A 16868-nucleotide genomic window follows, 5' to 3' on the forward strand; every position below is an offset into this window, starting at 1 on the left:
ATACTCAAGTATATGTTTCAATTATTATATTTTATTATGAACTGAATCGTACCAAATATAAACAAATATAACACCCCCATACACACAAGCCCTGCTTATTTATGGGGGTACATCGAATACTTATATTATGTAATTAATAACCTACTATATTGTGTAATTATATTATGTAATTGTTATATTATGTAAAAAAAAAAAAAAAAGTTCTGTTATTATATCATTGTGGGCCAGTTGCTTTGTAGAACCAAAATAATAGCAGAACAGAACTTTCACAAAACTTAAAATTAACTCTGAAATTTGATGATTTATTAATATTCTATGAAACAACCCCTCCTAAGCCAAATTTATGGTAATTGAACCAAAATATTCAAATTCATAAACGGATAAGCAAGGGAAAGGGAAAAGCTCAGTGAACAACCCGGGGCATTTGTTCTGGGAGTGCAGGAGTTATTTCAGAGTAAAGTTCGGAACGGCTTGAATAAATGCCACAAATAAATGTTAAGAGACGGTAGACAGAGGGACAGATGGAATGGAGGACTCACAGCGTTGGTGTGATCCTGTGCCGCAGCGTGGCCCAACAGTCCGAGCGTGATGCGCTGCGACAGCAGGCAGCACAGGTCCTTGGTCGCAGGGAGGTTGTCTCGCGTCACCACGCAGATCAGCTGGTGGACCTCTTCCTGGCTCTGTAATCACAACACTCTCATATAATATACACCTGTGACTACATTGAAAACATTCTAGGAATAAATCACTATGGAATATAAAGATACTGCGTACTACTGTACTGCATACTATATTTAATACAATAATATCTAAGTACTCTTCTTCTATACGCAAGCAGAAGAGTGTTACGAATCAAACGTTGCTTCAAATGGTTTTAGCAATGTATGGTTATAAAGTCTGATAATTTTCCACCTTCCCCTTGATCAATCGAGAGTATAAAGGCCTTATGTAAACTGGCAATATAAATTTTCTTTCAAACCAATAAGGTCAAAATATAAAGAAATCTGGTAAAATTATGACAGAGATCCAATCGTCAATTGGCAAATAATTGCAATATTGTAAATAATCATCAAATTTACTAAAATATTTTTGAATTTGGTCAAAAATCAGGAAATATGGAAAAATGACTTCAAAAACTGTCTAGTAGTGTTTGATGTTGTTACCTGCGGTGTTCCCCTCCTGAGGTTGTGCTGCACCAGCTCTTGCACCAGGCCGAGCTGGCACAGACGCTGGCGATGCTCCGGTGAGGAGGCCAGTGCTCGCAGCAGAGTGAGGCACTGCGACGCGGCCGACAGAGCACAGCCATAGCAGTGTCCCGGCTCTGCTTCTGTGATACATAATGGCCCATTAGTACCTACATTGTTTGATTAATTTAAGTTAGCTTTGGTAAAGTTGATTGTAAAACTGCCACTATGTAATAAAGCCCACTTTTCAAATATTTTTACGGGACACTTTTAAACAGCTGCCATCGGACAAAATTGACTTTTAAGCTGTCACTATTGGGACTCACATGACTTTGTGTGTCAGTATTGAAGAAACCTGATTACAGTGAAACCGTTTTATAAGGTTTTACAAAGGATCGGGAAAAAACTTCTTATATGGTAAAACTTATACATAATATTTTTTTATTATTTATTTAACGCCCAGAGGGCTTTTACATGGTTTGTAGTATAATTTTAATTTGACAGATACTTTGAAACATAAAAAAATAAGAATAAAATTACATTTGATAAAAGCTATGCAACAAGTCATACAAACACAAGAAACAAAAACAGAAAATTACAGCTATTTGTAGGTTTACATGATGTGTTTAGGAGTATTGTTGAAATAAATGTTTTAAATGATCCACAAAACTTGCCAAGTTGGTATTGAATATGTCAACATCACCCAAGTAATGATTTCCCATGGTGTGAAGTCGTTGTATCGGAGAGTGGGCAATGTAGTTACGCTTATGTGTGCTGCTGTAGAATATTGTATTTTGTCGTGTTGTTACAGTGGGTGTATGTATGTTTATAAGTTGCAGGAGTTCACAACAGTCGAATTTAGAGTTAAGTATTTTGAATAAGAACGTTAAATCGTTTATTATTATATTATACATTAAGTAATACTATTATATTATATTATACATTATTATACGTTTATATATTATACATTAAGTAATTATTCAATTTCAAGGAACCAATTGTTTTTTTCTTCTTATATCTGAAAGTACTTGAATGGGAACTTCTCAAATAGAACTTTTGAACCCACCCCATCCGAAGTTATTTTGATTGAAACTGACTGAGTAAAATTTTGTCCTGAATTTATTGATGTGGTATAAACGGCATAACTTTTTGTTTTTGTATTCATTTAACAAATTTATTTTTAAATATTTAAAAACATATCTTAAGATGGCAATGTATTCTACTACATATTTAGGTAAAAATAAACACTTTGTCGAGAGGCATAAATTGTGGAATGGGCTAAGCGGGAACCTCTAAAGTGGCAACTTCTTAAGCGGGAGCTTCGGCATTGGGTACTTCTTAAGAGGGTTTTACCGTAACAAGCTGCCACATTTGAGGAAACTAGATTATCAGTTACCCCAATTGGGTATAAGTTTGAGAGAAAAGTAGTCGTTACCGATGGTTTTCTTGGACTCCTGCTGAAGTAAAGTCGTGTAAGCGGGCCGAGCATCCACCTTCAGTTGTTCACTCTGCGATCTATCATAGGCCACCAATTCTCTCCTGGAACAATAACAATTTAATAATAACTTTAGTGGGTTCTTTTTAACTCTTTCGGACAGTAAGAATATATGAAAATACATGATTTTGAGATTTTTTTCCTCCCTACAAATAAAGATTGGCAGTTTGCATATTCCAAATGCTGGCAATACTGGCTTTGCGCATTGCTTTTGTTGTTAGAGACTAACAGCGGGGTATAAATCCGATCGAAAATTGGAACCGTGAATATTGTTGCCTATAACTATATCCACCAATGAAAAACTCTGAAAGTCGATGGAATAAACTTTCAGAGTTTTTCATTGGTTTATAATATAATAAGTACGCTCCAAATGAGAATTTTACACTTTATAAACATAATGATAGGTGTCATTATGTTTAACCTCAATTTCCGCACCATGATAAATAGTTTTTTTAATGTTCATGTTGTTACCGTATCTGATTAATATTATAAAATTTTGTAATACTTGTGTAAGGGAACTAGGTGATATGTCATATTAAGTGCCACACACCTTTTGAGATCTAATATTCTTTCAAATGAATATAGTAATAAATAGTATATAAAAACAAATAAAAAAAAACACCGATTAATATTCAAATAATTATACAAGGCATCAAATATTTTTCATCACTCACCAGTTTAATGGGTTGAAAGCGTTGAGGAAGGAAGGAATAAACATTGGTTATTGAGGATAGAAAACAGATTTGTATAGAACAAGTTCTGTACAAACTTCAAGATTTTTTGCATAAAAGTCCCTAACTAATGGAGTTGTACATCGGTACTGAATGAATCAATGATGTTAGTTTCCAGTGCAGAAGGTTCTGTATGATGTAGGGTATGATGGATGGTATTTACCTGCAGGCCAGCACGCGCTGTATTATCTTGGACAGTTCGTCAAAGTGGTTCTTGCTGTCGGAGCAGTACTTGTGCGCTACGTACTGGATGAAGCGGTTCACCTGCTGGGCGCTCCCCACCGCCACTCCGGCCGGGGCCCCCTCCTCCGAGGCCCCGCGCCCTGAGTCTACCCTGTTCTCTGATATCTTGTGCAGAAGGTTCTGGTGAAAGAGAATCATCAGTTATAATATATACTGGTTGAAAATATTGATGAAAACTGAGATGTAAAATTAACAGTACACTGCTCCCTCAGGAGACACATTTAGCTATTGGGATTAGAAAGCACCAATTGCAACAAGAAATGTGAAGAGGACAATGAATCTCCAATTCACCAAGAGAAGTGTCTACCATGTACATATATTGACAGCAAGACGACAATGCATATCATTTGCAGAAGATAATTGGAAAGGAAATACACCAGTTACAGAAGGATAGGTCACCTCAATGAGTGGCTTATTGGCCACCAGCTGGCGGTAGACCCGGTCCGCCTTGTCTAGAAGCACGCCGATGGCGGCCACCATCTTCTTGCGGTCCTCGTCGCTCTCGATGCGGTCCACGGCGCAGCACGGACGCCCAGTAAGCGTGTAGTCAAACTTGGCATACTTGCAGAAGCCGCAGGCGTGGCAGAGGAAGGGGTCCTTCTCGTCATAGTTGATGGCCCTGGAATGAAAAAAAAAAACTCATTAATCAAATTTATGGTTTTTTTACCACAATAGAGTTCCAAGTGCTCCCAACTGTCTGGAGCCAGTGACGCATCCTCAATTGGGGTATGTTGTGAGGCTGAAGGGAGTGGGAATATATATTTGAAAAGTGTTAGTTACCTGCACTTATGGCATTGGAAGACGTTTTCTCCGCAGTTGGCGCACACGCCGGGGTTGGCGGGCACAGCGGCGGAGCAACGCGGGCACTGCAGCGACTCGCCCGATGCCTGCGTGTTCTCGTAGAAGTCGGCGTACTCCATCATCAGGTTGCACGCCACGATGGGCAGCGGGAAGTCAATACGCACCTCAGTCTGGCCGGACTGGAGGACCACGTGCTTGGCCTTGTGCCACATGCCTGCAAAGTGCAAATATCATAAACATTATTGCACACTTCAACACAGCTATTACAATGGGTAGAGAACTATCTAACCAACACAATTCTCCAAAGTGAAAAATAATTTTCACCAATCTTTCTACAAGTTTGTGGCTGCAAGCGGTCAAGTGGACAAGGGTCACATTTAGGTCAAATTTATTTTTAATTTTCATTAACTCTTGAGGCCTTTGCCATATTTTTGACAGAAGGTCGGAGTTTTTCCGCTTTACAATAAAATCCAAATAAATGGAATGTGTCTGAACAAAAACCGTTTTTGAAAGGTGACTAAATACGCTTTCAAATAATAATATTATTATAATAAACATATACTTTTTTAAATATTAAAATTTTTAGTGCAAACGTAATAAAAAAATAAAAATGGCTCACGTATGTTTTTTGGATCTAAAATTACTGACCACCAAAAAATATATCAAAACACATGCATTTTATTAGACAAATGTATTACAAACGTTACCTCACTTTTTTGTCTTTTCATAAATAAATAATTAATTAAAAATTCAAAAACTTTCATAATTTTTTTTTCAAATTGCATTTAGAATCTTTGGTTTCATAAAAGTGCACATTTAAATTCTTCTGTAATTAATTTTTAGATTTAAATATTAAGCCTGGTATTTTCTCTTTCTAACATTGTTTAAATCATATTTCTAACCACAACAGTAAAGAAGATATAACGATTTCTGTGAGACCAAATGAGTTGTTCCCAAAATCAAACAAATTAGCCTGAAGGTAAATGAAAGTATTTGATAATTCAGCAGAACCCCGTTAATTCGAATTTTTCGCCTAAAAAATATCTACAGAAATTTTTTTTCATACAAAATGGTTTTTTAATTCGAAATACGTTAATTCGTAATTCGAAATTTATTTTTGTCCGCGCATGAAAATTTGTTTTGTGGAATTCGAAAAAATTTGATTTTTGAGAGAATAAATAATACAATTTCCTAAATCTGAATCTAAAAGAGAGTCATGACGGTAAAAGGCTGAAAAATGTATTTTGTATGTATGTCATATTTATTTCGAATATTCGAGTTTAAAGGGCTGAGAAAATTCGTTTTACGCGTAAATATATCGTATTTTTACTAAATTTACTTTGAATATCTGAGCTACAAGAGCCGGCGCAATGGAAATCAGCCACAAAATTTCGATTCACACAGAAATATAACGCATTTTTAGGAATTTACTTCAAATAAGTGAATTTAAAAGGCCGGCCGCAGCGAAAATCGCCTGAGAAAATACAATTAGCAGATATAAATCGTATTTTTACGAATTTACGTTGAATATCCGAATTTAAAGGGCCGGCCGCGACTTACGCGGAAATGTGTGGTATTTTTACGAATTTGCTTTGAATAACTGAACTTGAAGGGCCGACTGCTGCGGTAATCGGTTGCGTAAAATTGATTTACACGGGAAAAATTTCTTATTTTTACGAATTCACTCCAAGATACTATCGAATTTGAAGGGGCGGCCAAAGAACTCGATTTTCGGCGTCTTTTTTTTCCATGAAATTTCGAATAACGTGGGAATTTGTTAATTCGAAATTTGATTTTTGATGTCCCGTGGATTTCGAATTAACAAGGTTCTACTGTAATCTTAACCCTCAGACCTATGACATATTGACGGTCATAATTCTTAAAGAAGCTGTCAGAAGTTCAGAGAATTTGTGTGTGTTTCCGCTTATCAATAAAATTCAAAGAAATTAGATAATTCTGAACATATCCGAAAACTGTTTTTGAAAGGTGACAAAATACACTTTCAAACTTTTTTATTTGAAACAAGCGTATAATTTTTGAAATATTAAAATTTTTAGTGCAAACATAAAAAGTTATAAAAATGGATCGCTTTATGTTTTTTCGTCTAAACACTGAAATAAAAATACTGATAACAAAAAAAAAAACATGTTTTAATACACCAATGTATTCTTAACATTAAAGTCACCTTACTTTTTTGTCATTTCATATAAATATAATTAATAAAAAAATCACAAAATTTCATAATTTTTTCTCAAATTGCAGTCAGAACCTTTGGTTTGATAGAGTATTAATTATTCTGTGATTGACTTCTATATTTGAATACAAAGCTCGGTGTTTTCTCTTTTTAACACCATTTAGTTCATATTTCTAACAAGACGAAAATTGACTCTACGGGTACTAGCAGTTTGTTCCCAAAACCGAACAAGCTAGCCTACTAAGCGAAAACGCGATATTTTTAAAAGAATCTACCAATTATTAGAAGAGGTAATCAGCGTAGGTAAGTTACCAGGTCTATTCCTCAGCTCCTGAACGGCCTGGACAGTCCTGTTGTTGTAGAAGACGTTGATGCTCCGCACCATCTTGCTCCGCTTTAGGTCTCCTATCCTGAGCCCGATGCGACTGATGGTGTACGAACCCACTAGCTTCACAATCTGAGTGGTTGTTGTGAATTTCGAGTCAATCTGAAGAAATAAATATATGGTTATAGTTAAATATTGCACTTTGATTGGAATTTTGATTTAGATGTATGTATTATATGTGTGTATACCCTGATGGTGGACAGTTTGATGGTAGCCATGGGCACCTCTGGGTTGTTGCATACAAGGCACGGCTCCGATTCAAGGTAATAACCATCCAGCTCTACGTAGTTGGCCAGCGCCGAGTAGATGGGCGCATTGCCGTGCAGTGTCAGTAGGGCGTTCTGCGCCTTTAGCAGGCTGACGGCTCCCTTTAGACATTCCTGTCAAGAGACAAAAAACAAATACCAGACAATCAGTAAAGGGTAACAGAGAAACATAAACAAAAAAAGAGAGAACAGTTTTACAAGAGGAACATATTGATATAAATTGAACAAAGAATTGACCACAAGAGGTAAGATCCTGCAGACAGCTTTTATAAGAAGAGTAGAGAGAAGGCCCTGCAGGCAGTTTTACTACTACTCTACATCTGTGCTTCGCTATCCGCTGAAAGTGGAACGTTCTCGTCTCTGTCGGCAAAGAAGGCAACTACTCGTCACTCGCAAAGAGTGGCCATTCAAAAGGATTGGAATCCAAACATAACCTTACCGTTTATTATTATTTGACTGTGGGTAAAATCTCAAGAATTTATTTTTGGTGAATATTCCTAAAACAGGGAATATCGGGGGAAATTTCATCTAACTGGTGAAATCTCTAGGCTAACCAATGAGGTTGTGTCCTACAATGAAATTTCATGTTATTTAAACACATCATATTAGAGAACGCTGAGGACAGAAATTTATGAATTTTAAGAAAATACCAGCCGATAAGCGAATGATGTCATGATACAAACAATGACTGACTACAGTAATAAAATTTGAATTATAAATTGTGTCTCGTGTGACATCACAAGATATTTAATTAAGATCGTATACTTTTTACTCAAAATCACTTTGAAAGCTCATAATAACTTTATCATTTTTGGAGATATGGAAAAACTAATTTTACTTTTGTTATTATGTATGTAACTCGATAAATAAAATACATTTTCAAAAAAATTAAAATGAGTTAATAATAAATAGTTAGGCCAGGGTAAATTTTAGGGCGCACGTCACTAGTGCTGACTTATTATATTTGATTATAAACAATACAGATCACACTATTACGGAATATCCAACAAGTACGGCCTCACCTCCATGGGAATGTCGGGAGTCTTCAGGGAGAAGTATCCCAGCAGGTCGACAAACTGCGCCGTCTTGCGGCCGTACTGCGGCAGGGCGGGCCACAGCTCCCACATGAGGCGGACCAGTTGTGCCTGCTCCGATACCCACGAGTTTCTGCGATGCGTAAATACACAAAATAATATAGTCACAGAAAATTTAAAAAATGCCAAGAAAAAGCGAGAAATTAGTGCACATTTTTAAAATAAGCCATAAACCCTCATAAGAATAAAAACAACAGATTTTTATAGCGCAGTTTTGTGATACTTAGATTTAAAGACAGTGAAGTAGAACAGCCTTAAATCGAAATACACTAGACGAATTAAAGAATTCCCAAGTAGATGATTTGAGATTTTCACAGCTGGTGGTATTATTCCGTGGTATATTATTTTCATGGGGTATTTTGCCGTGTTGCTTTACCTCCTTCTTTAGCCAAAATTTTGGATAGCGTTACAGTATCCATCATCAGGGCACATAAGTAATCTCTATATACATCTGCCCTGATGATGGACACTGTAGCACAAATTCAGATGTAGGTACGAATAAATATTACATAAGCTGAAGGGAATGGGGTGGTGAACAGATGCGGCCCGTGACTGAAATTGCCAGCGGTGCATTTCACTTTTAAAATGTACGTAGTGTGTAATTTAGATGCAAATTACCTACTGCAATTCATTCTATCTACTAAGTTATATTTGTAAAATAATTGATTAAATAATACTGCTACGTCAGCGTTCCCAAAATCATCTCGAGAGTAGGAAACGCAATTCATCATTGAAAATAAAGCGAAACCGTTTGGATTCACCGCGCACGAGTTCCTATATGTGAAAGTCTTAGTGCTATCATTGTACATTAGTATTTCTAAGCGAATACATTCCAGACGCGTGATTAAAGTGTTGTAAAATTCACTCGCCATCAAGGGGCTTCGATAATGCACAGGATGAGTTATATATCTGCACTACTCTAAGACATGATTTGACATTAATAGTATAATCTGTCACCGTTTCGGCTAGGTCGGGCTGTCTCGATACCGCCAAGTGCTGTTTAAGCAGTGTAGTAAAACATGGTTCTGTGCATATCGGGGTATGCACGGTCCGCTTGCTCTTGTGTGGGAGTCTTGTACTAGAAGATAGCTTAAATAATGACCTGGAGCGAATTACGACTGGAGAGTACTTTCGTACTTCGATGACTGGGGCACAGGTGTCGTTGTAAGTTGTTATGTGAAGACTGAATACAAACAGTCCAATGCATAAATGCACGTACCAAGAAACCGCCTGTGGTGGTGAAGGAGATGTGGAAGAGGAATGTTGGGAAGAACCTGGCTATTTAGATCTGGTTACCAAACATGGCTAATGCAATGTACGGCAACGTTTGTATTCTGAATGGTGGTCTTTCACCAGGGTGGTAATAGGAATTAACAAGTTTCAAATAGACAGTAATCGGATAAAAGAACAGTTCAAGTTAGGTTAGGTTTGGTTAGACCAGGTTGTGCGTTTTTATTAAATTTTCATTAATGTCTTATTTCGTCACCGTACTGTTTTGGCGTGGAACTCAAATAGACTTGGGCATAAAATAGCAAAAAACTCACTCGTAAATGGCCAAGAGGAGGGCATGGGCTTGCCAGCGCACGGCTGTAGAGTTGGTCTCCAGCAGAAACACCCTCACAAAGTGTCTCAATTCCTCCATAGATATCTGAAATACACATGGGCCATAATCAGTCCTAAGTAAAGATATTCTTCAATTTATTACTATGGCAACACTAAGTAACTCAAAATGTTAGAAAAAATTATAGAAGATTCAAATGTGAGGTTATGCTTGAGTTTGAGACTAACATAACAGATTCAGTAGTTGACAGACTGATAATAGTCAGGAAAAAATGGATAACTCAATTTGACTTAAATAATTTTTTTGGCTTAATTGATATGCACATTTCAAAAGTGAAAATAAAAGTTTTCCATACAATTATATAGCCAAGCATTAAAAAATAATATTAGATAATCTACCACTCATTTTTGAACACAGTTTCATACTGATGAGAAAAATATTCATTTGGTCATAGTGCTTTTTTAAAGTTTAATTATTTTTTTCTTTAACCATTATTGCCAAAGCAGCGCCCCCCATTATTGTCAACTTTATTTTGGACTATACGACATTTATCAAATTTCGATTAAATTTTCAAACTAAAAACATCTTTGCCGGTTTGAGTGGTGCAGCAGTAATAGATATTGTACCTGTTGTTGAATCTGCTGCACCAGCTGCGGCACCATCAGCTCCTGGAACTTGGAGCTGACTGTCACTGAAGAGTCGCTCTCCGCACTTCTTCCTCTCTCCGTCCGTTCCTGCTAAACAACATACAGATCATTAAAAGAAATACATAATGAGATCATATTTTTTTTGTTGCTAAAAAGGGACATTAGTAATGATGGGGGGGAGGGGGTATCCAGCAAATTTTATTTTGATAAAATAATCATACTAATTACGCCTAACCAGCGTCATTAGACTACAAAAAAGTATGTATCTTTTTTCTAGTCAAACGCATTGATAATAATAATACATTTTGTAAAAATGCTGTTCGGTTTGCAAACCACATCCCCAGCCCGCCTTTTTCTCGAGTAACAGTGTAATAGAAGATAGGTAACTCACGCTGTCGGCAGGGGGTGCCGGTTTAGCGGGCGGCGGGGGGCACAGGGCGGCCTGCAGCAGCTGCAGCACGGTGGGTGCCACGCCCTCGTCCAGCATACACGCCGCACCCATCAGGTAGGAGAGGGTGCGCGGCGAGTGCACGGCGCACATGTGCTGCCAATTGCCGGTGCGCGCTACCACCATCTCCAGACACACCTGCAAATATACACAAATTCATTAACAACGGAAACACAATCAACATCTAAAAAACCAATAATGAACACTGGTGACAGGTAAAATGGTCAGCTCTAGCAGAATAGTGTGAATAGTACGATAACCCAACCTGTCAGTGTATAAATCTTGGCACTCGGGTCTTCGCCCGCGGCGGAGTATTGAATTTGACATACGAATTCCTGCGAGTTATAAAGAATGATTTTATGCTTTCAACTAGTTAAAATAATGGAAGATTATAGAATAATCGAGCGGTGGATTACTGTACATTTTATTATTATTTATGGGAACTATGTAGAAAATGTGGGGTTATAGATTTAATACAATACAATGAATTACAAAAGATGTAACAAACACAATCAAAAATAGATTTGACATGATCGCAGCAAAAAGTATTATAGTGATGTTTTGTTTTTGGGGTATTATGCCGTGTTGCACTACCTCCTTCTTTGGCCTACGTTTCCTGGTGACACTGCGATGCTGTCCGAAACGTTGGCTAAAGGAGGTAATGCAGCACAGCATAATATCACAAAAATAAATCAATATAACAATCAATAATTGGTCTGCAAATGTACATTGACCTACCAAGTAATCGGTAATCAAACTTATTTTGTCTGCAGTTGTTACCTTCAAATGGTCCATGAGCTGCACCATACTGTCATAAGAAAAGTCCATGCTCTCCACCACTGCGTGGACGCCTTCCAGGTGCACGTTTAGTGCATGGACGTCGCGCAGCTGGCGATATCGCTCCTTGGTGCCGCACATCATCAGCAAAAGCTTGCGCACTTGCTTCCTGCAAATACAATTAAAACATATTTAATGACTTTTAGTACAAGGGAGTCAAATTAATTCGTTTTTTAGAGATGGCCTTGGATGACTGTTATTTGGTTGTTGTGAAAAGTTTCCATCTTCATGCAATCTCTAACCCCATGCGCTTGTGGTAGATACCACATTAGCCTGTGTGCTTTGTATATGGAATAGTTTGAATACAACAACCAATATATTTTGACAATATGGTTACCTGAGGAAGGGCGTTTGCTGGTTCATCATGTATTCGCAGAGCAGCGAGTGCCAGGAGGCGGCGAAGGCGGGGGCAGGGGGATCGCAGTGCTTGTGCACTTGGTAGGGCAGGCGCAGGGCCATCTCTGTCAGTAGGTTGGGGTAGTTCTCTAACACGTCCCAGGCGTGACCTGCAACCAAACACAATGTACCTACATGTATACAGCTTTTAATTTTGGGGGTCAATGTCCATTTGACCTAAGGAGGCAGTCACCTATTCAAATGAAAACAAATAGCCACTTACTCTTGACATATTGGCGCAAGAAGAAGGGCTGCATGTCGGGCAAAGGGTGTGGGGGCATGGGCCTGAGCAGGGTGGCGGCGGCTGTCCCCTCGGCACTGTCAGTAACTGTGGCGCCACCTCGCGCGCCTTGCTCTCGCCAGTGTGGCAGCAGCGCCCGCAGCAGGGCGCCGCAGTGTGCCGCAGCACCACCCGCACGGAGCGCTGAGGCTGTGGCGCGGGCGGCATGCCACTCGCTGGGGGGACGGGGGGAAGTGATTGCGCCTGCCGCAGGTTTCCAGCGCGCCATCAGAACACCTGCGATAAAAAATGTTTTTAATTTAATTTCGGTAGTGATGTACATAACACTCTAATAATAATAATTTTATGTTGTTTTTAAGTAGTGTTTTTTCTGAAATAATTATAAATATATCACATGTTTTTTTTTGTTCAGTTGAGTGATTCCAGTTTCAGTCTGTATTTGGTGTCAGTATATTATCTATTTCTGATTATGTTTTGTATCCAGCTTTTTATTTGAGATTTAAATGTTATGATATTGTTGTGAGTTTTGAATGAGAATGGGATTAGTTTTGCCATATTAGTTTATTTACGTAAAATGTTGTATGAACTAACTCAATATACAATAAAATATTATAGAATTTTTTTTTAGCCAAATGTTGTATTTGGAGTTGCTTGTTGGATATGTTTTTGACCTTGAGATCTAGTGTTTCTAATATACGTGTTAGTTCTAATTTCTTGTGTTTTGCATTTATGAATGTACAGGAGTATTGTTTTAGAACAGAGTTGTTTAATTGGCATGATGTTAAGTTTCTTGAAGATTTAGTCAATGATAGTTCTTACAGAGACTTTCAGACTAATTTTCATTGTGGTTTTTTGGGTTTTAATGAGTGATTTTAGATTATAATTAGCACTGCCACTGCCCTATCCGATAATACCGTATTCTAAGAGCTATTGGCAAAGAGCCATGTAGACCTTTATCAAGTCTTTTTTAATGACGACATTTTGTAGATCTATATTAAGTCGTTTTTACTGAAGATATTCCTGATGGTTTTGAAAAATAACTTAGTTTTAAAATTTGTATTATTTAAATAGTTAATGTGCTCAGTCCATATTAAAATTTGATTAATTTTTATACCTAGATAAGTTACACGGTCAACGTTATCCAATGAGGGACAATTATTACAAGCCCATTTAACCCTTTCACACCCGCATTATTGTTTCCACACATATAAAATATGTAATGCTAATAATAATAATAATAATACCTCAGAAAATTATTTGAAAATTTTTGGCATTTAATTTTTTATTTTTTTTTAGAAATTTTTCTATGTTAATTTGGATTAACATTGGGCGTCAGAGGGTATTTTTTAAATAGTAAGGTAAAATAAACATAACACAAAAGTAATACAAATAACTGTTTCATGTCAAAAATGCACATTGACAATGTAGTGATAATCTCTAAGGTACAAACAAATAATATTTTAACTGAAATTATTCATACATAAAGAAATAATCTAGGATAAATAAATCTTTAAAAATTCGCCATACTAGTCGAAAACATGTCCGTCACTACCAGTGTTAATTTGAATGAACATTGAAATTCATTTACAATATTCTGGGAAATGACTGTGATCAGTGAATTGAACTGATGTTATTATTATAGAACACATCTTAATGCGTTAAAATATTTGTAATTCGAGTATAAAATATTGATATCTCACCTTAAATTACGTAATCAATGACGGCAGAAATTCGATGAAACTCACAATCAGCAGATGTCAAAATATTTATCGTTGTTGTGGCTTGAATAAGGATTTCAACCGAGCGGAAAAAATAGACGCCACAGAAAAGACTACAAACTATAAGAAAACGAAAACATGGCTTTTCTAAATCGCTACAGTTACGGTAAAAAAATTCACAAAGTTCATGTTAATTTGAATTAACACTGGGGCTGAAAAGGTTAAGTGATGGGAGCTATGAATTTTCAAGCTCAGGTTTCCTTCTGAGTTGTAAAATTAAAAAAAAAGTAATTCTTAAATTTTCGGTAGATATAATGAATCTACACCGGTGTTCTTATGTTGGTGGTGTGATGCTTGCCTTCCAAGCAGTTGATCAGGGTTCGATTCTTAGCAATGGTCATTTTTTTGTTTTAAATTTTATATTCCATGATTTTTCACAAAAATTACATACTAATTGGTAACTTTATACAGCGCTGTTTAGTGATTTCATTATCTGAAAGCACTTTACATCGGTTATCGTTGGTACTTAGTCTTTTCTAAAAAAGTAAGTTTTTGGCATCCTCGATTCAGGAATGTCATCAGGTTGAAGTAAGTGGGGAGGGGAAGGTGATTGGGAAGCGAAAGGATTGATTAGTTTAGGTTTAGTTATTTAGTGACAATAGGTAGATTAATTATACTCCTCCATGGCCGAGTCGGCCAACATCAGCGGAACTGGATTAATAAAATTAATGACTCACTGAGCAGCCGCATGATGAGCAGCTGCATCTCCCGCCTTGGTGTACGGCAGTGCACAGGAGGGTCCATCTCCGGCAGCTCCTCGGCCTCGGAGAGTTGCAGCTCCGCCACCAGTGCGGTCAGCAGCTGCTCCAGGGCCAGTCGCTCCGCTTCCACAGCCGAGTCCATGGCACTTGCCAACATCAACAGAACCTGGCGGAAATCATTTATTCATTTACTGACTCCATTAACCCAATTATTTTTATTCTTTTAAACGCCCATGGGTTTTTATTTTGGGTACATATGATTACTATTTTTTACACAAAGATTGGTAATATAAAAAATTAAGCATTGCATTATGAAATTGTATGTACTACTAGTTCTGTGAACAATAGACTTGGTGTAATTTTGATTATTCCTATTACATCTTGCAAACAGTTGCAAGGCCAAAAAAAGATACTATCAAATACGGCTAGCATCCTGACAGGATTTACCGGATATAGAAAATACAAACCAATTTACAGACAGACAAAGGCAAAGTGGTTGTGTCAAAACAGGACTTTGCTACGCGCAGTCAATAATTATACTAGACACTTTTTTAGTTGATTTTATTTCTCTATCTCTATGCATGTGGTCAGCCAGTCAAATGCTGTATTCAGCGTAATATACTCAGTTATAGAATATATTCTTCAGCTTAGTATGGATTCCACAACTAACACTCCACGCATTTAATAGTAAATTGAATAGAAATAAATAAATAAACTGAAAAATACTGTTCGGGGAGCAAAAGAGAGGCCGAAAATGGAGTTGGCAAATCAGGCTGTAAAATATAAGTGTTGTGTTACCTGCATGAAGGGTATAGCCCTGATGCCAGGCAGGTCGCGCAGCCGCGGCAGCTCCGTCAGCATGAGGCCTAGCAGCGCGAGACGTAGTGAACGCACACGCGCTGCGGTCTCCGCTCCGCCGCCCTCCACGCTCCACTGCGACTCCACGGCGCAAACTTCCGTTGGGCGGACGGTCGGTTCTCCTGGAACAAAAGATTGTAATATACTATCAGTATCACCCCGGTAAGAGATCACCTTTCATTATCTAAACATTAATAGAGCAAAAATAAGAATATCTATAGCCATGTTTAACGACCACATAAAATAACATTTTGGTCAGGGACATTATATGAGACAGCGGACAGGGAAGACAAGTTTTGTGTTGTAGTAGGTTTGTAGCATATGTGCTTGTGTCACAACGCAAATACTTCTATATTTGATAATGTCACACTCAAAGGCGACAGGCGGTTTAACCCATCAGCATACTAATTTTTATTTGTGACATCTGTGCTTACTTGAGAATGATTACCAGTAGCATAATTTTTTTTAATTAAAATCCGAAAATATGTGCATAAGGATTTGAATTTGATAACTATGTATGTATTTAAAAACTATAAAAAAATAATAAAGCAATGAGTCATGAGAAGTGGCACATCATTCACAAGTAAATACGTACTATTAACATAACCCGTTAATTATTAGGAAACCAAATTTGGTCACAAACATCATTTGCCGTTATGAATGCAGGTAACCAATATTGTACCAGAGTGACCATACATTATTAAAAGTTAGATATCTCTCTTCCTCTCGTGCGAACATTTGTGATTTTCGTATGTCTGAAAGAGAATTAAATGATGTTCCTTATTGCCTTTGAAATATATACTCGATTCAAAGGAAACAATCCTAAAAAGATTACAAATTTGCAGAATTATTCCGTTGACCGTTAAAGTGACAGATGAGCTACGTGATAAAATTGTGTTTTTGGTTATTATTTCTACAAAATGGCAATATAATCTATTGTTTTATTATAATTCAATATATTAACGACTAATGTGTGGTATTTTTGGTTGGTTTTGATGAAATAATCAT

At 37.2% G+C, this 16868-nt stretch overlaps 1 protein-coding gene across 2 annotated transcripts in view; it reads right to left on the minus strand.

Annotated features, from left to right (window-relative positions):
* Positions 1 to 16868, minus strand: part of poe (E3 ubiquitin-protein ligase-like protein poe) — a 133893-nt gene that overhangs the window by 22526 nt on the left and 94499 nt on the right. Inside the window, exons 52-68 of one of the 2 annotated variants that reach the window (XM_089633226.1) lie at positions 15801 to 15982; positions 14979 to 15168; positions 12506 to 12799; positions 12224 to 12392; positions 11830 to 11995; positions 10993 to 11187; positions 10581 to 10691; positions 9938 to 10041; positions 8322 to 8466; positions 7222 to 7413; positions 6961 to 7135; positions 4434 to 4668; positions 4053 to 4272; positions 3574 to 3773; positions 2620 to 2723; positions 1164 to 1327; positions 540 to 680 (exon numbers count right to left, since the gene is read on the minus strand). In XM_089633226.1, coding sequence (XP_089489352.1) covers positions 540 to 680; positions 1164 to 1327; positions 2620 to 2723; positions 3574 to 3773; positions 4053 to 4272; positions 4434 to 4668; positions 6961 to 7135; positions 7222 to 7413; positions 8322 to 8466; positions 9938 to 10041; positions 10581 to 10691; positions 10993 to 11187; positions 11830 to 11995; positions 12224 to 12392; positions 12506 to 12799; positions 14979 to 15168; positions 15801 to 15982 — 2987 coding nt within the window. The remainder of the gene's footprint in view (positions 1 to 539; positions 681 to 1163; positions 1328 to 2619; positions 2724 to 3573; positions 3774 to 4052; positions 4273 to 4433; positions 4669 to 6960; positions 7136 to 7221; positions 7414 to 8321; positions 8467 to 9937; positions 10042 to 10580; positions 10692 to 10992; positions 11188 to 11829; positions 11996 to 12223; positions 12393 to 12505; positions 12800 to 14978; positions 15169 to 15800; positions 15983 to 16868) is intronic. The other variant, XM_089633227.1, reaches the window with a different exon arrangement.

The sequence above is a fragment of the Hesperophylax consimilis genome, chromosome 7, assembly GCF_061612785.1.
Source record: "Hesperophylax consimilis isolate HC1 chromosome 7, BYU_Hcon_1.0, whole genome shotgun sequence".
In the NCBI taxonomy this organism is placed as follows: Eukaryota; Metazoa; Arthropoda; class Insecta; order Trichoptera; family Limnephilidae; genus Hesperophylax; species Hesperophylax consimilis.